This window comes from Cibotium barometz, chromosome 1 (assembly GCF_041138505.1).
Source record: "Cibotium barometz isolate CiBa-2024 chromosome 1, ASM4113850v1, whole genome shotgun sequence".
Taxonomy (NCBI): Eukaryota; Viridiplantae; Streptophyta; class Polypodiopsida; order Cyatheales; family Cibotiaceae; genus Cibotium; species Cibotium barometz.
In genome coordinates, this window is record NC_141046.1 from 32,588,390 (window position 1) to 32,610,214 (window position 21,825).

A 21,825-nucleotide genomic window follows, 5' to 3' on the forward strand; every position below is an offset into this window, starting at 1 on the left:
CATCACATCGATTGGAGATCGAGACTGGCAGAGCAGCACGGATCCCCCGAGAGGAGAGGGTATGCAGATTGTGCAGAGAGGAGGTGGAGAGTGAGGAGCATTACGTATGCAGATGCAGGGCATATACAGCCATCAGAGAGAGATATCCCATTTTATTCAGAGAGCCACATTCCCTACGCCAAGTCTTTGAGGCAGCAGACTAGCGCATACTGGGGAGATTCATGCTAGACATACAGCATCACAGAGATTACAGGCTCAGACGTCTCCAGAGGGGGGACGACAGACACAGATCACTACATTTTTTCAGAGATCCATCCCACTCCCAGACCCTACACAGCAGGGAATTACTCTCTCCAGAGAGCAGAGACACTCAGAGCCCGCAGGAGACAGAGGACACCTGGCTTTCGGACACCACACCTATACCAGAGAGAGATGACAGAGATCAGAGCTCAGTTTCACAAAGAGGGTGCGGAGCGACTGGCTCGCTTCAGAGCAGACCTAGGCATGTTCTTCAGGGAGCTCTGGACACCCCCTTCATTGATGTATACCATTTTATACCCCCAGTATGGTACAAGATGGAGCTAGCTAGGTTTCATATCATGATAGTATACTCCATGCATATAGCTTTGCATTCTTCTAGTAGTAGAGCTCCATCCCCTCCCCCACTCATTGTACTTATTGCACACCCAGATTCAGCTTTTTAGTTCAGTACTTTTTCATTTTGTTGGGATGACAAAGGATACCCCACACAGGTACACTGATTTGTCTCATAGGCCGAGTTCGGTCTTTTGGAAGACGTTAATAAAATCTTTCTTTCTCTCTCTGTCTCTCTCTCTCTCTCTCTCTGCACACACTCATACCATGGATATCTTCCATCCACCTTAGATTATGTGCTCCACCTGTAAACCCTAACCCTAAAACTTAACAAAATCATGCGAGGTAATACATCACATGATTGCTATCAAGCATGGCTTAATTCTGTTAATTGGATCACAGAACCAAATCGCCAGCCAGACAAAATCAGAATATTCTCACTCCCCTCTAAAATTTCATGAAGGATCAGCAAATCGTTGGCCAGCAAAAACTGCATGTTGAATGTCCACGGCCAAGAAAATGCCGTTAAATTCTGAACAAGTTCTTATTACCCATAGGATCAAAACACAGGATATCATGTTGAATGTGCTTTACTTGTAATATATTTACTTCTCCAACATGAGTTCCTAAGACCCACTGGACCAAAGGCAGTCTGCATTGAATGTCAACTTTTGAGGAACATTTTCTAAGATAGAACCATGCCACGATAAAGGGATCCCTAATTGTACCTGGACTCCTTTAACTTGCATCTGCTGGATCAGCTCCGTAAATACACCTATACAAAGATGCACAGAAAGTAAGCAATTAGATACTGAATCGTACATATCACATCCCTAACATCCTTTTCTCTTAAGAAGAAGTTGAAAGACATAAGCAATAAAAAGTCATTTTGCAACATACATGCATAATTACATACATATGTGCATGCATCCATCCATCCATGCATACATACATTCATACATACATATAGACATACATACATATAAGCATATATGCATATAATGTATGTATGTACATGTGTAAGTGTTGTTGCATCAAAAAACATTTAAACTCTCGCTTGGGTTTCTGCTTGCATTAGGGCTCGGGAAAAGGTAGGTTTACTTTATCCAAAACCTGCTCGCGATCGACATGGGCTGGTTCAATTCCGGATGAGGAGGCTTATGCTGATTGTTGATTTTTTTTCTCAAAAGGCTTTAGGCCGGTTCGACGCGTGGGAGAAGGAAAAAAGCACTACTCACATAATTTGAGAAGGTTTTAAAAATACAATATATACTATATTGTAGTATATGCTATATATATTCACTTACTATTTCAGTGAATATATATATGCTGCTGGAGTTTGAAATAGTAAGTGAATATATATATTCTATATATATTCAAATTTCACTTACTATTTCAAAGTTCATTCAACCTTAAAGTTTCAAACTCCTATTATCTCGATTCTCCCTCCTATTATCTCGATTCTTCACCGTCCGGCGTCAACGGTCACCCTCCTTATCTCCACCAGGCAGTGTGCCAGTGGGCACCTCCTTTAACCTTATCTCCACCGTCACCTCACCTAACCCTGACTGCAAGTCTGCATGTTTATGGTTCTCTTCCATAATCGCCAGCGGCCAAACCTCCATCTCCTGGCTGAACGCATCAAGGTCTCCAACTTCCAAGCCTGCCTGTGCACACTGCAAGGAGCAATCGCCCTCAGATCAAGCCTTCAAGGGAAAGGCGGCACCATCTCAAAAATCGAGCCTGATTCAGCAGACAGATAAGCCGTGGGATCGATCATCGAAGTCTTCTCGACTCCCGAGTCGTTGTCCCTTCCAGAGATCTGCATTATCGAAGACGAACAGAGCGGCAAGCCTGTCAACTTTCAACTTTCAAGGTAAAATTACTTGGCTAGACACCTTCGTGTAAGGCTCCACGAGTCCCCATGCCTCTGCCTCCATCCTCTAAACCCTACTTTGAAGTTTAAGCTGTTTAAGGACACATGTCACAATCTGCTCGCGAGGATCTCCATAACGTGCATACGTAGAGAGAGAGAGAGAGAGAGAGAGAGATCCAGACCTCAATACAGTAGGGAGAAGGGCTACATGTTCTCTCCCTCTATGCAGCGTAGTATACACACTCCATAACATAGTGCCCTTTTTCTTCCTGTACACACTGCATACATCGAAAGCTTTAGTCAAAAAAGAGGGGTGAATTCACGCTTAGGCACAGATAATACATGCCTACTAGATTGACAGAAGCGTTCACATCAGGGTGTGGGTAGTAAGGAGGGATGTGCGTTGGATATGGTGTGAGAGGTTTTGCTTTGAAGGCAGCCATGGAGAAGGAGAAGGTAACCTCTGAGTGGCCGAGTGTGTGGGAAACAGAGGATGCAGCCTGCAGGTTCCTTCTCCTCAACTCCTTCCGAATCCCTTGTTGTTCTGGGGCTGAGAGCGAAGAAGGTGCTCTTGCTGACTTGATGGAGAGCCACGGCCAACCACCAGTGCTGAGAGGAGGGGAGAGGCGTAGCTTATAAGACTTATTCTGCCCATTAACCTTCACTGTTTTTCTAACCACATCTGCATGCAAGATGACGGACCAGCATCTCCTCTGATTTCTTATAGCTTGCAGAGGTGGCAGTGAACTATGAGAGGCACCTTACGTTAGAGGGCACCTTGTGCTGGTGGAAAGTGGAAGGCACGTGGAAGGCACTCAGCATCGCTTCACATAGTTGTCTCCACCAGCAGTTCACACTGCACAGACTTGATGTCCATAGAGGAGGGCTCGATGGAGAGCCACGGCCAACCACCAGCACTAATGACAGTATACCTGATCTGTCTTCGATCAGTTCTGCAGTCGCTAGAAATGCAGAGATGTCCATAATTGGTGGTAGATGGGAAAGATTTCAAAGAGGGCAAAGGGCCCCTTTAATTCTAAAGTTCTTGGTATAATATTTGATAGTTTTTTGCGATTGAGTTTATAGCATGGGAAGTTTAAACATGTAAGTTGATTTGTTTGTTATAGTGGCTTTGTGTCAATGGAGCCCAACAATGTTGAAACCGGTAAAAGACAAGGTATGAAAGATAACAAAAAAAGGCAAGGTACGCTTCTCCAGTGGGCTGGTCGGATGGCTTCAAAGGTTAATGGCAAAAAAAAGAAAGGTGATGTACAAAGTCAGAATACTAATTCATCTAAAGCAAGTACTACTGATGAGGTGTTGTCTAGTTTGTCTTTGCCAGAGAGATTAGAGCTTCAAAGGAGAATAGAAGCAAGAGCAGCTTTCCAAGAGAGTTGGCTTCAAACATTTGATTGGCTTGTCTACGACGAGGAGAAAGCTAAGATGTACTGTAAGTTTTGTTTAAAGTATCCCCATCACCATAGTGCATATTCAAAGGATGGTTCCATTAATTTTAAGTTTAGTAATTTAAAAGCACATTGTAGAACACTTTGTCATGCACATTCTATGGAAGCAGTTCTACTTGAAGGGAAGGAAACTATTCAAACTAGCATGAAAAAGGTTGAAAATTTTAAAGATGAGGCATTGACAACTCTCTTTAAAGTTGCCTATCATATGGCAAAAACGAGATATGCTTTTGTTGGTTTTCCAGATATGATTAGTCTTTTACAGGATTGTCGTGTGCCATTCTCAACATCCTTGTATAATGATGACAAGGCTTGCGCAGAGATGGTAGCCTTTCAGGTATCTTTTTCGAAAGAAATTATTGCTAACCTTGAAGCACGTTTTGCAGACAATACAATATTAAGCGCCTGCACAACATCCTCTTCTAGAGAAGATGCTCAAGGACTATGGTAAGTTTGAGGCTCAAGAAATAGCCTCGTTCTATGGTAAGGAAAAGTCTCTGGAGGTAATGAATTTTTCTTCTATCATTGATGAAGATGATTTTATTAGTGAGTTTCGGTCTTTTAAACAGCAAGCTTCAATTAGTTGGGTACGCTACAGTCTTCCTGATGTTACAGCTGCAATAGCATGTAATCCAATGTGGCGAGACTCTTATCCTAATGTTTTAACTCTGTGTCAAATTGCTTTAGTTCAATGTTCAAGTAATGCTATTTGTGAAAGAGGTTTTAGCACACGCACACTTATAAAGACCAAGTTGTGGAGTTACGGACCTTGGATGCTATTATGAAGATCAATATTGAAGGACCCTCCAAGCTATGTGACTCAGAGTTGGAGGAGAGTATGGTTTTATGGGGAGCAAAGGCTCATAGACATCTCTACACGATGCAAGGTATTTGTAGCTTAAGGCTCATAGACATCTCTACACGGTGCAAGGTATTTGTAGCTTAATCATCCAATGATGAAGGTACGCTTTTTGTAGCTTAATCATTTCTTTTGATCGCTTTTTTTTTCATATTCACCTACTAACTTGTTATGGGAGTGGATGAAGTGCATTCACTTTATCCACTCCCCCAAGAGGACTTGGTGTAGCCATTCAAAATGGTGACGGGGTTCAATTCCCCAACTCTCTCCTTGTATGTCCTCACGTGTTCAATAATATATATTTTTTAATCATTTTGAGCATAGATCGTGATGTGAGAAGGATGTTTTACAGATCATGGATGATGCTTTTTTGTCTACAATGACCATGTGTGTTGTCATATTTCATGGCACATTGAAGGTATGGTTGAGGTTTTGGTGTTTTGAGCTTTGAGTGAGACTATAATGTTTTGAATATGTGTAATGATGATATCATTTATGTGCAGCTACATCGTGCTCGATGACAAATGCAAACTTTGTCAACCTACTCAAAGCTTGCAACGATTTACCATGTATGTCGTCTTTTTATTTATGCAAAATTTGAATATGAGAAAGAACAAGATTCTATTTTTGAATGAAATAGCGATAGATTTGTCGAAAAGGAAAATTTCCGGTTCAATTCAGTTTGAAAAGGATCAAGCTTGTCCAAATTTGGCAAAGCCGGTTCATCTTTGGTCAAGGGGGATATTTTGCTGGTTCACTTTGTAGGTTTTCCCGAGCCCTGGCTTGCATCATGTCTAGTTACAATTCCATACGCAATGTCATGATCATTTATTTGCTGGTTGCCTAGGGTATCGTGACTTCCAATGAGACCTTAGGTTTTGAATCTTATAGGTACATCAATAAAGCACTATTCCTTTCCTTTTCCTTTCTCGTATAGATCCAAATCCTCTGGATTCTTAATTTAAAAGAAACAATAACAATAAAGAAGATCCACTAGTGTGTAACCATTTACATCAATACTCATTTTTTCATGGAAAAAAAAAATTCTCAAGATTACAAAACTGAGAGACCAAGCTTAGGACTCATGTAATTAGCTGCCGCACACCTTGGAGCACTTAACCATTAACTTGATAAACACAATCAACCACCATTTACATGTCACAAGAATACTAAGACCATCAACACCACATTGGGGACCGAAGATGGGCCGAACCCCCTTCAGGTATTTTACTAACAAAAGGGAGTATTTATACAAGCTGGTAGCATTCACGGTACTAGGATGGAGCGTGTGCAAAGAGAGATTAGGGTTTGCTGAAAGGCTATGGTGGATGGAGGATAGCCATGGTGAGTGTGTGTGTGTGCACGTTGGGGGGAGAGAGAGATGTGATAAAGCTCAAGAGAGCAAGATTGCACAACTCATATGATACTGCGTGTTATTAGAACCATCCAAGTACATGCTTTTATAGGCATCAAACCTTATCTTTTGAGCAAAACCTAATAAGGGTTGTTCACACCCAAAGAGGGTGTAACAAACTCCGAAATACCCAACCCCCCTTCCGAGTGATGGAGGTGATGCTTGAGAAACCTTCATTAGTCACAGTGATATGGACTCTAAACTGCACTCACGTAATACAAAAGAACATAGTGATGCCAATGCCCAAACGCTCCTGTCGAGCCTGATATAGGAACTTGACCACTAATGACAGCCCACATCAGTCTATCAAGACACCCCCCCTTGCTCTAAGAATGGGTAAAGAGGAAAAGAAAACACAAACAAAAAATTAACTTCACATTTTGGGGGACTTCTCAGGCAGAGAACCCATGACTCAAACATAATAGGAAAAAGATAGCTATAGAAGCTCCAATTTGATGTGGAAGGCTCGATTTTTTTTTAAAGCCCTAAATTTTTGTAGATGCTAGAGCTCCAATTTGATGATATTCTCCATTTTTCAAAAAAGCCCCAAATTTCTGTAGGGCTGTAAAGCCTTGATTTTGCTGACCTACATGATGTGCAGAAAAGTTGGTGTCTTGGGCTGAATGTTGCCCCTCTAAAGTAGCATCTGCTGGACAGCTTTGTGATGTGTGTTTATGCTTATTTTTTTAGAAATTTTGTGGAAATTGAAAAATTGAAGCTCCTGCACTACACAAAATTTGGGGCTTTCTGCAAAGACCAAAAACATTTGAAGGTGGGAAGATAAGAACTACAAAGCTATGGAAATCATTGGCTTAGGGCTTGCAGATAATCTCATCCATCATGTGGACTTCAACAAATCTATTCAGGAGATATAAGGTAAGCTAGAAAATTTATTTGGAAATAGTATTTCTCAAGCAAAAAATCTTTAATGTGAAAATGAATGAGAACAATACCTTGGGGAAACATCTCAGCAACATATGCTCCATCCTTCATCAACTTGCTAGCCTCAAAGCAAATCGTGTACTGTGGTACTTGAAAGGTACCAAGGATTTTGGTATTTTCTATGGAGAGGGGGCCACTTTACGTGGCTAGAGCCACTCCGACTGGGCTAGAGATGCGGATACCCAACGGTCTACTACAAGGTATTGCTTTACTCTTGGATCTGGAGCAATTTCATGGACGAGTAAAAATCAGCCTACAGTGGTGCTTTCATCGACTGGGACGAGTATCAAGCGACTTGTGAGGTGATTTGGTTGTGGCGGCTACTTCAGGAGATCGGTTTTCAACAACAACAGCCTACCCTTATCTAATGTGAAAACCAGAGTTACTTAGCTATTGCTAAGAATCCAGTATTTCATGCAGGGACCAAGCAGATAGAGATCTAGTACCACTTTGTGCGGAAGAGACATTATCCTTGAATATTGTCCTACCCCGGACAACACTGCAACCTTACTCACCAAAGGATTATCTCAGTCAGCTATTGGCATTCATGGCAGCTCCTTGGGCCTTGGGCCAACCCTAGCACCTGAGAGGGGGTATTAGCATATATCATCTCCTATTGGTGGCTATTCTGGTGTCTACAAGGGCCCTTCATATGGTCAAGCACTCCCCTATTTTTTGGGCCTCTGATGTGGGCTGCCCACCCTATTTATGGCATTTATGCCTATCTTTCAGGTCCTGTAGCATTCATGAGGGAGTCGGCCAGCTTCTCGTCATCGTTTTTGGTCATTTGGTGAGCACCTTCAGCCCTCTGCCTGCGGAGGCCACTCCTCGCCTATGGGGGATCTTGTGTTTTCAGCACCATGGTATGAGTCGCCTATAGATTATGAGAGCCAATAGCAAAACGCTTTTGTTCGTAGAGGCCTTGGGAGCAGTTGACCAGCCCACAGAAGCATGAAGAGGCAGTCGACCAGCCCTGGTATTACTGAATACACAAAAATCCAGCCAAGAAATCAACAATTCTCATGACAGAATTGCTCCAAAATCAGAAATCAGCTCCAAAACTAACACTTCACACGATAGAAGTCCACCAAAGAATAGTCTACCAGCTTTGGAACACATTTGGCATCAAGAATCAAGCTTTGGAAATAGTAGAGAAGAAGTCACATAGCTCTGTAGCTTCAAAAACCAGCTGAGAATCCTCAATTCTAAGCAAGAGAGCAGGACGTGGCAGCTTGGAGTGCCAAGCAAGCCAAGGTTTGCTTCTTTTAGCTTGGTACCCTTCTAATTATGTGTGTCCAAACCCAAATTAGTAACTCATGGAAGTCCAAATAGAATGCCATGCCCAAACTGGATAAATGTCCTTGTACATTAAAGAAGTCCAGCCTAGTTATAATTTTGCCCACCCACATGTGAGTGAGTATGTACCTGCAACCATTTAGTAGCATGGCTATAAACAATAAATTGGGCAAAAGTTCACCATTACCACCTGCAAAACACATAAGAATACCCTCTTAGTCGCAAACGATGTGCAAGTCACAAACAGGTGTGCACATACGCGTCCACAGGGTGACCAGGCATCCCCAGGGCCCAAGAACATTCACAACTCAAATACAAAGCATTGTCCAAGCAGACAAAGCATGTCACACAAATAAAACAACAGCTAGCACACACATGGCTATGCAAATCATCTGTACACTTGTAAGTCTTCCATCGTGCACAACGCGAAGACCAGAATGTCATGGAAACCATCCATGCAAAATCACGGGCACCGCCCGTCTTGAGTAAACCCATACATGTCATAGACTCCTCAAGAGTACCACCCATGAGTCCCATGTATATGTCCAGCTGTAAAAATAGGAGATGGTTGTTGGAGTATGCACACGCGGAAGCATAGAAAATACAAAAGTGAGAAGTGAGAGCAAAGGAGAGAGAGCTTGTGGACAAGATCACCTTTTATAATAGCAAGAAGCTTTACAATGGCAATAGCCAGCAAGTCGAGTGTTGCACTGTGCTCGGGAATGGATCAAGTGAATATGTGAGGCCCCTTTTATAGTGAAGGAAGGGAGCTGGCCGACTGCTCGTATAGCTGGCCGACTTGCTCACGACTTCCTAAAATAGGAGAAATAGCTAAAATACCTAAAAATAGGTAAAGCCCATATGGCATAAATACACTGAGATGCACAATTCTAACACCCCCTCTGCAGCTCATAGTGTGCAAGAGTCTGAAGAAGATAAGCTGATGAAGATGCAACCATGGACCCTCCAGTACTGCAGATACCGGAATCACCTCGAAGAGAGCACCCGCCAACCTGTTTCCACAAAACAAAAATGCCACCACAAACAGCAAGGAACTTTGCTTGGCTCGGAATTCCCACACAAGTGTGCAGTGCACTCCAAGAATAAGATGACGAGTTACTGGACACACCGCACCCATAATCCCCAACAATGGACTGTGAACACATCACGTCCCAAAAGCCTCGCACAATGAACTCGAAACAAATCACGTCCATAATCTCTCTTATACCAAAGATGACCATGTCCTGCCAGATTTTTAATGCTTGGAACTCCAACTCACGGTTCCCATGCACTAGATAATGGAGCTGCTACCAGCCCCCTCTCCCCACAAGCCTCCTCTGGCAGAAAGCACATGGGGGAAACTGCATGTGAAACTCGCGGCGGGTGCCCGGGGGACTAGGGCCTTTGACACACTTGTTGATACCATCAATGCATATTAAAACATTTAAACATGGCCACAGCATCATCACTTTGCATGAAACATAAAAGCTGGACAAAACATCCACAAATGCTGAAAGTGGAGCTTGCACGTGTGACACCGCATAGAGGCCCGAATGGGCCGACCCCCCCCTTGGAGTATTTTATTACCCAAGGAGAATAATATCATGTACAAGCTTTGAGGGCCTTACTCTCCCCACGGGAGATGCCGGATTATCCATATACAAATGCCATAACACAACCCAACACGAGGCTACCAAGCCAGAACACAGGCTATAGAAATGCCGAACCAACAATATAATCCACATACCTCCATGTGGGTACTGATTCTTCCCCAAAAACCACGGGTCTTCATGCAATAGAGTTGGTACAGCAAGTACAACTCTCCATTCAGTCGGTACAACAAGTACAATGGCTGGTACAATAGGTACAACAAGTACAAATGCTAGTACAGTAAGTACAATGGTTGGTACAACAAGTACAAAAGTTGGTACAGCCGGTACAATGGCTGGTACAGCACGTACAACAAGTACAAGGACTAGTACAACGGGTACAAGGACTGGTACAACAAATACAATGGCTAGAAATCATAATAAATGATTAAATACCCTTGCCTCCAGTATTTCTTCGCGATGGAAGCCTCCAAAACAGTCCCCAACAGCCGGTATTCTTCATGGACAGCCTTCAAGAGAGAGAGAAAGAGAGTAGCCATCATTGGGCAGCCTGTAACGGTGGTAGAGACTAGTGTGCAGCAAGAGAGCCTTTATTAATGAAGAGAGATGGCTCTAATTTATAGATTTGGGCCTCCCATGAGCTAAAATGGCAAGAGAAGGCTACAATGACAAGTGGAGAGCCACACAATAGCTGAAGTGACAAGTGTGAGGCCACTTGTCTCACTTTGACCCACTTTCTAACAAGTGTCAGGCCACTTGTCTCACTTTGGTCCACTTTCTTGCCGCATGTCCCAATCTAAGAGATGGGTCCTTCCATAAACTTTATCTCTAAAAATATCCCAACTCGTAGACATTTTGTCATAGGCACTTTGCCAACTCTTGGTATCTGCTCAATTCCAAATGTAATGACGCGAACAAAATTTTCATCGGAGTCGGGCCAAAAATAGCAACTCTCCTAATTTTTAGGAGTGCGGTCCTTTGTATTCTAGGATAATCCCCCATTCCCAAAGCTTGTACTTTCTAAATATTTAGAAATCCTGTAGTCCACCAGACCCCTTTCATACTAGGAAATGTCCAGGCTGGTGACAGCATGTATACTAGAGAAGTACACCATCTTGGTCCTCCCGAGCACGAAGCGCCCTGGGAGCCCTAGATGTGGTACTAGAAGTATCTGTATCACTGTCGTGCGGCGAGTCTTTACCCTTCTTCTAAGATGAAGACTTGCCCTTGGTCTTATCCTTCTTGGACAAACAATCCGTCCTCTCTTCCCACATGAGAAGCAACGACTCCAACCTTGCTTTTAAACTGAAGTAAGTGCCTGATCAGAACTGTTAAGAGGCACCTTCATCTTACACTAAGAAACGAGGACGAACTCTTCTTCCAAGAGAAGGGAGCTAAGGTCATCAAAATCCAGCTAAGTGGTTGTGACCTGGCAAAGCTCGAGAAACCACATCGTACTCCGGGGGAAGCTTGGTGAGGATAAGTGCAACAAACTGAACAAAGGACAAAGCAGCACCCATTGCCAATAAACTGGTCATGGATAACCTTGGCCTTTATGAGGAACAACTACATAGAACTGCCAACAGGAAATTGTTAGGAGTCATCTCCTGTCTGTACACTATATCAGGGCCTCTGTTTTGTGGGTGTGTCCGCCCGTTTTAGTGTTTTCCCATTTTTCCTCACTCTCCATGTATTTTCCCCATTTTTCAGAGGTGTGGCTGGTCGGCTGTCCCCAGATGCTGGCCGCCTGCATGCTCCAGTACCCGACCTGTCCAGGTGACCTAGCCGACTTCAGGCACCTGGCCGACTTGCTTTTTTTGGTCGGGGGGCTGCCCATAGGCTGGTCGTGAGCATGGGCTGCTGTCGGCCTGTTTTAGGCTGGCCGACCAGCAGCCTGAGGCCATATAAAATGGCCCCCTTGCCCCAACACTCCACATTGTAGATTCTGGGATTTTCTCTAGTGTATATAGCAGGGTTACACAGCTTCTCTCTCTCTTTCATCTGTGTCTTGCTCTCTACAGCAGTTGTCTTCATTTCCGCTTTCTGACATGGTATCAGAGCCCCAGGTGGCTTGAAGCTTGGAGACAGTGGGGCGTCAAGGGTTTGCTGATTTGAGGTGCTGATTGGAGATTGTTTGGGCTGTACGGGACTTGGAGATCGGGTAGAAGGTGGCTATCACCGTTGGACAGCCACCTTGCATATTATTTGCAGCCTCTTCTTCTTCTGTCACGTGCACACCCATCAGGTGTACAAGTGGCATGGCATCATCAAGCATTAAACAGGACATTTAAGTATTATTCAGGCATATATCATATATGGAGGTGTTTCAGCACCAACATCAGTACCTTAATCTTCATGAGCATGTAAGGCATTCATTTGCATCAGGTCAGGGCTGTTAGCACCAGCCGACAGCACTTTATGCCCAGCCGACAACATGGTATGGGCTGACAACAGTTAGGCATTTATGGCAAGTCGTGAGCATCTGGGGGGCTGGCTGACTGGAGCACACTGGCCGACCAGCATCATTCCCACATATATATAAGAAGCGCATCCATTCAGCCCATTATCTCAGTTCAGCAGTTCATAGATCATCCATCTCCTCAGCGTTTCCTTCCCAGGTAACAAGGAGAGCATCAGTTCATCAGCGTTTTCAGCATACATCAGGTCCAAGCTTCCCTTCAGCGTTTCCTTAACGTCATCACTGCCCAATAGTGGGTGTAGAACTCTGTATCAAGATATGCTCTCACACACGCACTCCACACACACACACACACACACACACACACACACATATTCACACAAAGCCCTTCGTACTGAGTTTCTGTCAAACCTCCGGAGATGCAGGGCAGACTTAGTCATAATGAAGCCTAGCACTAAGGGAAGTAGCAAATAGAAAGAATTAGTACAACAAATAAGTAGTTGATAGGGCAAATGCACCGCTAAAGATAGAAAGAATTAGCACAATATCAATTGGCCGCAACTCGGACGAAAACTTCACAATGTGAAATCTGCATGTCCGCTAATACGGCTAAATTATATACCTAGATGAATCCTGGAACATGCCCAAATTCACCTTTAGGAACGTGCATGTTATATACTCATGGTAGTCAACCCACAAGACTATATAACTATTAACTCCATTATGCATAGTATGGACTAGATACTACGACATCCCCACTAACGTCATCAGTGCCCAATAGTGGGTGTAAAACTCTATATCAAGATATGCTCTCACACATGCACTTCACACACACGCACTCCACACACACACACACACACACATATATATGAATCTCTACCGCCGCAAGGATCCATTGGTACACGACCGTTTGAAAGCCAAGAAAGCTGAATCTTATATGGATCATGCAATGGCAATGATTGCTCAAGAGTTGCACATGCAACCGAGGGATGCAGCACATTGGATATTGCTTTTGCTCAGGTGCGGACAGCCATTGCAAGGTCACAAGACAAGCATAAAAAGGCTACCGACAAGCATAGAAGGCAATTGGATGTTAAAAAGAATGATTGGGTATTGCTGAAATTTGAGAAAGCAAGACTTGCAAAGAGACTTGGCAAAGAGGGTGCATATCCTACGCTTGCAACCAGGTACTATGGGCCTTTTCGAGTGATCGAGAAGATCAATGAAGTGGCTTTCAGATTGGAATTACCTAGTCATTGGCACATACACAATGCTTTTCATGTGAGTCTCCTTCGCAAGTATGCAGGGCTGGAGCCCAGTGAAACGGTCATTGAGGATCCACCAGAAGTGGATGAGCTTGAGGAGATCTTGCAGCCAAAGCAGATGAGAAGATCAATGAAGCGGCTTTCAGATTGGCATTACCTCGTCATTGGCACATACACAATGCTTTTCATGTGAGTCTCCTTCGCAAGTATGTAGGGCTGGAGCCCGGTGAAACGGTCATTGAGGATCCACCAGAAGTGGGTGAGCTTGAGGAGATCTTACGGCCAGAGCAGATTGTGTATCACAAGGAACGCAAGCTTGCTGCAGGCAAAGTTGTCAAGCGTTACCTTGTGAAGTTTAAGAACTATCTTCCCATTGATACTAAATGGGTAGATGAAGAGTTCTTCAGAGATTGCCCGCATGTGCTTCAAACATATTTGAATGCTTTTCAGTTGCGGACAATTATTTAGGGGGGGATGTCACCATTTGGCCACCCAATTGGTCCACCCGTGCTTTCTCATCATATATGTACATTGGACTGGTGTCCATGACAGTTGTATATGCCAGGGATTGCATGTTGTTTTCATGCTTGCTTGACCAATGTGTAGTTCCGGGTAAGCGGACGCCCGCCTGCGAACCGTGCGTGTGAAACTGTTTGCTGACATGGTTATGTGACGTGTGGTAGGTGGTAAGTATTGGTCATAAAGCTAGCCTTAGGAGTTAACACTAAGAGATCCATCATCATCAACCCTGCCGCTGACCGCGTCAAGTTCGTATGTGCCTTAGAGTACTTATGTTCCTAATTCTACCTGGGTGTCTTCTTCTATAGCACAGGTTCAACATATGGTACCATCAACTACCCTCGATCCCTAGAATTATGTGAACCCAAATAGAGGAGGGTCTAGGAGTACAATTCACTCCCAAACTTCTAGTGTTTGAGGAGGTAACATTGTTTTCTCTTTTGGTTCACCTTCTGTTCCTGCTCCTGATGTGTTTTGGAATATTGCTCACCCTCGAGCACAAAACCCTCCCACCCAACCCATGTCTTTTCCTGCTAGTGTTGGAGTGCAGTCATTACCGACTGCACCCCCATTGGGTCCTGCGTATGGGTTTTACCCAACACAGGCATCTATCAACACTATCCCTTCTGGCACTGCGATGCCGCCTAGCATTCCGAGGTATCAAGTGGTTTACCAACCCATCTCTGGCACTAATGCTTTTCCTGCTTATGTGCCCACTCAAGGATTTGTGCCTCAACCAGGTATTCCACCTATGCCGAGTGCCCAACCTTATATTCCATCTTATGGAGTACCTTCGCCAGGTCCTACACATATGCCTGGTATTAGTGGATTTTTTGGAGTTCCTCCTCACCCTTTACACTCCGGATATGGATACCAACCATCCTGGACTCCCCACCTCCTTCCTTTCGCGTCTCTTATGTCCAAAAAATGCTTTCACAGAAAAGACTCGTTTCAATGGGTCTAATTACACCACCTGGTGTAATCTTATGGAACAAGTTTTCACTTCCCAAGGTTCCTGGAACCTAGTGAAGGGACTTGAACCAAAACCCCACCCCTCACTAGCACTTCCTGACGTCGTCCGCTATTGGGAGGCTAGGAATGCCACTGCCATAGTGGAGCTCATGCAAGGCCTTCTGCCAGAGTTTCATTCACAACTCCAGCAGTTCCCCTATGTCCCTAAGAGATGGGCACACCTCGCAGAGACAGATGCAGCACGTGATCACACGCATCGCATTGATCTCGAACATCAAATCCAACTTTTCTCTATAAAAGAGAGTGATGACCTAGCCGTGAAGGTTGTTGAATACCAACGTCTTAACGCGGAGTACGCCACCACTCGCTCTGCTAAGTCTCAAGAAGACCAGGTTATCACTTTACTGAACAAGTTGCCTCCTAGTTTCCTTACTTTTGTCACATAGACCATTAGTCTAGAACCTATGCCTAACCTATATGAGTCAGTGCCAACTCTTCCTCCTCTACTCAAGAGGGGACCCTTGTGTCCAATACTACCTCTACCCAATAAGGGCAGCAAGGGAAGGGGAACAGCAACTCAGGTATTAAAGGCAAACCTCAAGGCAACAATACTGATCCAAAAAACCCTACCTCAAACACCCACTACCTACTGGCAGAATATTCCCAAAAAGAAAAGATTCTACACTCATTGCCAAACGTCTGGTCATGTTGATGATGAGTGTGGCATTAAAGCCAAGGAAAATAGAGGTAACAACCCCACTAACTCGAATCGCCAAAACAACCAAGGTGGCAATAATGCTCCTAATTGGCGGTCAAGAGGGGGTAATAATGTAGCACCTGCTCTGCAAGGTTCCCCCCCGAAGAACCCGCAACAAGGTAATGGTACAAATTGGCCTAGATCATCTCCGTGGCGACCCACTGGTCAAGTCGCTCAAGGCTCCCCCACCCAACCAGTTTCTTTTACCACCCTAGAAGAGATGTCTGATTCGTCATCTCTTACACCACATCCCGACCCCTCGGCCAATGTCACTCAGGTCACATTTAAGATTGATTACTCTTCCAAATGGAAAAAGAAACAACAACCTAGACAAGGCAGTCCACGCATGGAAGCATTTGCCCTTGTTCAGATTTGTCAATTACCTGATGATCGTTCTGTGCCTATCATCGAAGCCCACCCAACTCTTCCCTGTGGCCATCCAATCACTTGGGTAGTTGACAGTGGAGCTGCACACCATATGGCACGCGACATTTTCATCTCTCAGCAACCTGCTAAGGGTGAAGTTCAATGTGGCAACAACACACTGATGCCCATCATATCTGTTGGCACCGTTTTATTTGACACCAACACAGGCCCCAATCAAGCAACATTGGACAATGTCTATCTTGTTCCTAACTTGGGCCTCAATTTACTTTCTGTATCCCAGCTGACCAAACTCGATCGTGGAGTTTACTTCAACAAGCGAGTTGTCGAGGTAATTGATGAGACTACCGGTCTCGCTGTTGCCCATGGGCCAAGCACAAAAGGATGGCTTATACCGGATGTCTACTTTTTTATCTGAGCCATCTTCCGAGGATTCTGAGTTTCATCGGGTTCGTGCCTATGTGACCAGAGCTCCCTCGGACATTGAACGACTATGGCACATTCACTATGGTCACATGCCCTACGATACACTCTATGAATTGTCTCGAGACCAGTTAGTTGAAGGCATACCCAACCTCAAACTAACAAAGGATGTCTGCCAGCCATGTGAAATGGGTAAGGAGCATTGTTCCCTGTTCCCACATCATGCTACTCATCGTGCTCAGGGTATCCTCAAGTTGATTCATTTCGACTTCAGTGGGCAATCCGCAAACCCCTCCTTGAATGGGTCTCTCTAATACATGCTAATTGTTGATGATTATTCGAGGTACATGTGGGTGTATTTCTAGAAGCATAAATCAGATGCCTTCCAATACTTTTCCACGTGGGTTCGGTTAGTCACTAATCAAATGGGCGTCTCGATTAGGATTGCTTGTAGTGACAATGGTGGTGAGCTTATCTCCCATCAATTTACTGAGTTCTTGCAAGAATAGGGCATTCAACGCCAACTCACCTCCACCAACTTCCCCTCACAAAATGGAGTGGTCGAGCATAAGAACCGATCTGTGATGGATATGGCACACTCCATGCTTTTTGCAGCTGAGCTGCCTAAACGCCTTTGGTCAGAATCGGTCAACACTGCGGTGTACCTTATGAACCAGCTGGGAAACTCATATGGCTCACAAATTCTCGACCTGACATTTCCTATTGCACATCCATTTTAAGTCAGTATTTCAATGCTCCTAAGGGGCCACATTGGAGTCAACAATGAGGGTTGTTCGCTATCTAGCAGGTACCTATATGTTTGGACTTCACTACCGACATGGGATCACCTTGCGTGGTTACACGGACTCCGACAACTGGGCCAATGATTTCAATTCTCGACGTTCTCATGGTGGTTATTTATACTCCCTCGGATCTGCCCCTTTCTCTTGGTCTAGCAAGCAGTAGGATACCGTTGCAGGTTCTTCCGCTGAGGCCGAATACCATGCCCTCTATGATGCCACCACTAAGGCTATGTATCTTCATTAGCTTCTTACAGAGATGCACGTTCCCACTGACACCGCTTCTACCATCTTCGTCGACAGTTGGAGTGCGATTGCCCTTGCTGGCAATCCTATTTTTTCTAACCATACCAAGCATGTGGGTGTCCATTTTCATTTTACTAGGGAACGGGTTGAGCTTGGTACCATCAGACTCTAGTACCTTCCTACGGCGGACAACCATGCAGACATCCTTACAAAGTCCGTCAACCGGCCCATCCTCGAGCGTCTTCACGAAGGATCAGCATCGGTCCTCCACCATCACCCTCCGCATATTGAGAGGGGGATCTTCCTCTCCTTTCATATTTTTTATCATTGTTGTATTGGGCACATGAGTCAGTGAAAACCCCATGAGGGCACGGCTCATGTGAAAACCCATTGCATTGCATTTACCATCTTGCATTCCCTGTGCATAGCATTCTGTTTTTTGTGTTTGGGCCGCATGTGTGAATGAAAACCCAAAAATGGGCATTCATGCATGTGAAAACCTCTTGCATTGTGGCATTGATCCAGTACCACCCAATCTCAAACGGTTCTACACCATCGACAAACCAACGCCCCATTCCTCTTCATGATCCTCTTCAAACCCCTTTTTTCATCTTCTCTCATGGTCCCCTTATGGCTTGAGGGGGTGTGTGAAAACATGCTATTTTATCTAGCCCAAAAGGGTATTTTTTGGGTATTTTTGGTATTTATTGTCTTTGCTGCTGGTCGACAGTTTACCCTGACCGACCAGCAGTCCTTCAAGCATATAAGAGAAACTCAACATTATTCACTTCCAGATATATCACAACCCGGAGTCTTGCTGCAGCCGGTGCTCCTTCATCTTCAGGCAGTGCATCGTTACCTTCTGCTGCTGCTGGAGTTGTCGCATCTTCTGGCTGCGCATCCTCTCCTACTGCTGCTACAGGCCGATTATCTACTCCGGCTGCTGCTACAGGCTGAGCATCCTCTCTGCTACATTCAGTGCTTACATCAGTGTTTTACTTCAGCACATCATCAGTGCTTACATCAGCAGATCATCACTGCTTACATCAGCACATCAGCGTTTTCGCCACAGCTCATGGGACAGCAGCCCCTCTCTGCTCCTTGACCTCGACATCGGGATGGCAGCAGCCCTCTCTGCTCATTTCTTCATGACAGCAGCCTACTATCTGCCTTGGATTGTGGCCTTCTCCACCCCCTGCATTATCATGGGACAGCAGCCCTCTCTACTCCTTCAGAGTCTCACACTGAGCTCTTGTACTGGATTTTATCATATATACACTCACTCATTGCATGCTGTGTTGATTTGCTCCGATCTCTCATACTTTTGGTCCTTTCGTCCTTTTGCCCTCAACCAGAATTACCCATGGAATCAATTCATGTCCGATTTGATACGTCAATTCCCAAACCAAAGTACTTAGCACAACTCGAGGATGACTTTTGTGAGTTGCGTCAAAATTTGCCAACCGATGCTCCAATTCCCCAATAAGAACATTCAATGGCCTTACAATTGCACAACTTGTGCGGCCTTCCCACAAAAAGCCTATCCAATCAACCTATTTGCAAGGATGAGCTAGCTCAAATCCAACTTCAAGGTTGTGCAAACAAGAAGACAAAGATAATAATACCATATTCTCATGAGAAGCCTCTCCAATTGAACTATTTTCATGGGCAAACCAATTTGAATCCTAATTCAAGGTGGTGTGGATGAAGAAGAATATGTGATGACATGGTGGTGTCAAGATTACACAGTCTGTAATATAGTTTTTGGTTTAGAGGAAAGAAAAGTCGAAATGTAAGATTCTGCAGCTCACAAAGCTCTATCCATTTAGAGCAGTTTAACCAACCAAAAGATAGAATTGGAGATGTCCTGCCTGAAGATCTGATATGGGCAGCAGTCAGCTGTTGCAGCACCACCAACAGACACCGGTCTTTTCATCAGAAGGAGTGATTGTGTGACACTCTGAATTCACACAACTAACTGTGCTTTGACATGCGGAGCTTCACTGCTTAGTGATCATGGGTCTTTGATTTGAGCTGCTTACTTAAACTGTTCTTTGAAATGAGGAGCTTCACCATTTAGTGATCATGGGTCTTTGATTTTAGCTGCCTACTTTAAACACATCCACTCGCCTCCACACATCTCTCATGCCACCATCATTGTACAAAACATGACTGGACACAGCTAACCCCATGCCGTTACCATGTGGATAACATGACTGGACATGGCTAACCCCTGCTCAAGTTCATATCATTACCTTGTGGATAGCATGATTGCACACGACACACACCATGCTACTACATCATGTAGAACATGACTGCACATGGCTAACCACCAGCTGGTCAATTCGTGAGATGATATGAATCAACATCCACTAGTCGCTAGCTAGAAAACCTTGAGACCAAGGACTATGGCAAGCTTCCTAGGTAGTAATAAGTCTCTGTAAACCACTTAGGGCAGTCCCTACCAAAGGTTAGTCCATCACAACATTCTTCTTATTTGAAAATTTTGTAGTGTCTAGGGTTAGCCCTAGCTAACCAATAATAATGACTGTGGCTATACCATATTCCAACAAATTTGGAAGCCATTATTCTTTTGACCTTAGCAAATAACACTTAAGGAGGACATAGGCTTTCCAAATCAAAGGATTTGTTTGACACTCCTGATAGGAGGAAGAAAAAACAAATGTACACTAAAAAGTTGAAATTTAGGGCAGTCCAGTTATAATTAATCAAGGGGAAGAGGGCACAAAAGAACTTAATTAATCAAAAGGAGGAAGTACAAGAAAGCTTTAACTAAGCTTAACAAAAGCAGTGATTATTAACATCAGCATACTAAACAGCAGATTAATCGAAACCACACCTGGGTCGGATTCGATAGTACACCAAGACATGATTCCCTGTGGTTGCTTCCCTGCTCCTCAACGTGTTTATAAAGTTAACGCTTACAGCAAACAAACAAGTGAAGAGAACACAACGCTATTCTTAATTATGATTCTGATTCTGATTTATAAGGTTTATCGTGATGAGCATAATCTTGGTAATGGTTCTTAAGGATTATGGTTATGATTTGGTTATGGTCATAATTATGATTATGGTTGTCATTCCACTATAATCCTAACCTTATTGGCTCCATAGGCTAAGATTAACAATTATGGTTATGGTTTTGAAGATAATTATTGTAATCTTGATAATACATTAAAATAATGAAGATGGTTTTATATGACAGTGTTCTTCATTACAAGGGCCTCATCCAAGCACATAAAAAATCTTGTATGGTTATATATATATATATATATATATATATATATATATATATATATATAATGAGGGAAGCTTCATTTCAAACAATACAATTTTTTTTATCATTTATAATCGTCACTCCTTGAACACACCCATTTTTGATATGCCCATTTAAACTTTATCAACTTTCATACTCAAATGTCTACAAGAGCTGCATTGCTAGTGAGGATCTTGCAAAGAAACATCTTTCTCATGCTTTATTGCATGAACGAAGACATAACATGAACAAGATATAGAATTACAGTGCCAAAATAAAGGTAATTTTTCTATTTAAGATGGAGATGCATTTCCACTACCCAAAGATGTGATGGTGATGACACGCTTTGGGAGAATGTAACTAAGCGCCCTATTGAACTTCCAAACAATGATTCTTCTAATGTCACACTTTTGTTAAGAATGTCTCGAGGATCACATTTAAGAATGTCCTGAGGGTTCTATAAGGGAGCTAGACCTACAATCCTTAGACTTTGTCATCATGCTAGCCAAACAAGCTATGATAACAAATTTTCTATGAGATAGCTTACCTTAAATTTATGGTTCTGGTTCCTCGCGCAAACGGCTAATGCACTATGGTTGTCAATGAAGATGGAGTTAGGGGACTATCATCTAACACCAAGATCTGACAAAAGGCATCTAAGCCATATGCAGTCCACAGTTTGTTTTTGCAAAAGCTTCATGTACTC

At 43.8% G+C, this 21,825-nt stretch overlaps 1 protein-coding gene across 1 annotated transcript in view; it reads right to left on the bottom strand.

Annotated features, from left to right (window-relative positions):
* The window catches only part of UCH2 (Peptidase C12, ubiquitin carboxyl-terminal hydrolase 1), a 52,760-nt gene extending 31,837 nt beyond the window's left edge, over positions 1–20,923 (bottom strand). The window contains exons 1-2 of the mRNA XM_086800656.1: positions 20,703–20,923; positions 1,323–1,369 (exon numbers count right to left, since the gene is read on the bottom strand). Of these exons, the coding sequence (XP_086656782.1) occupies positions 1,323–1,369; positions 20,703–20,733 (78 nt within the window). The 5' untranslated portion in view covers positions 20,734–20,923. The remainder of the gene's footprint in view (positions 1–1,322; positions 1,370–20,702) is intronic.
* Between the last annotated feature and the right edge of the window lie 902 nt (positions 20,924–21,825).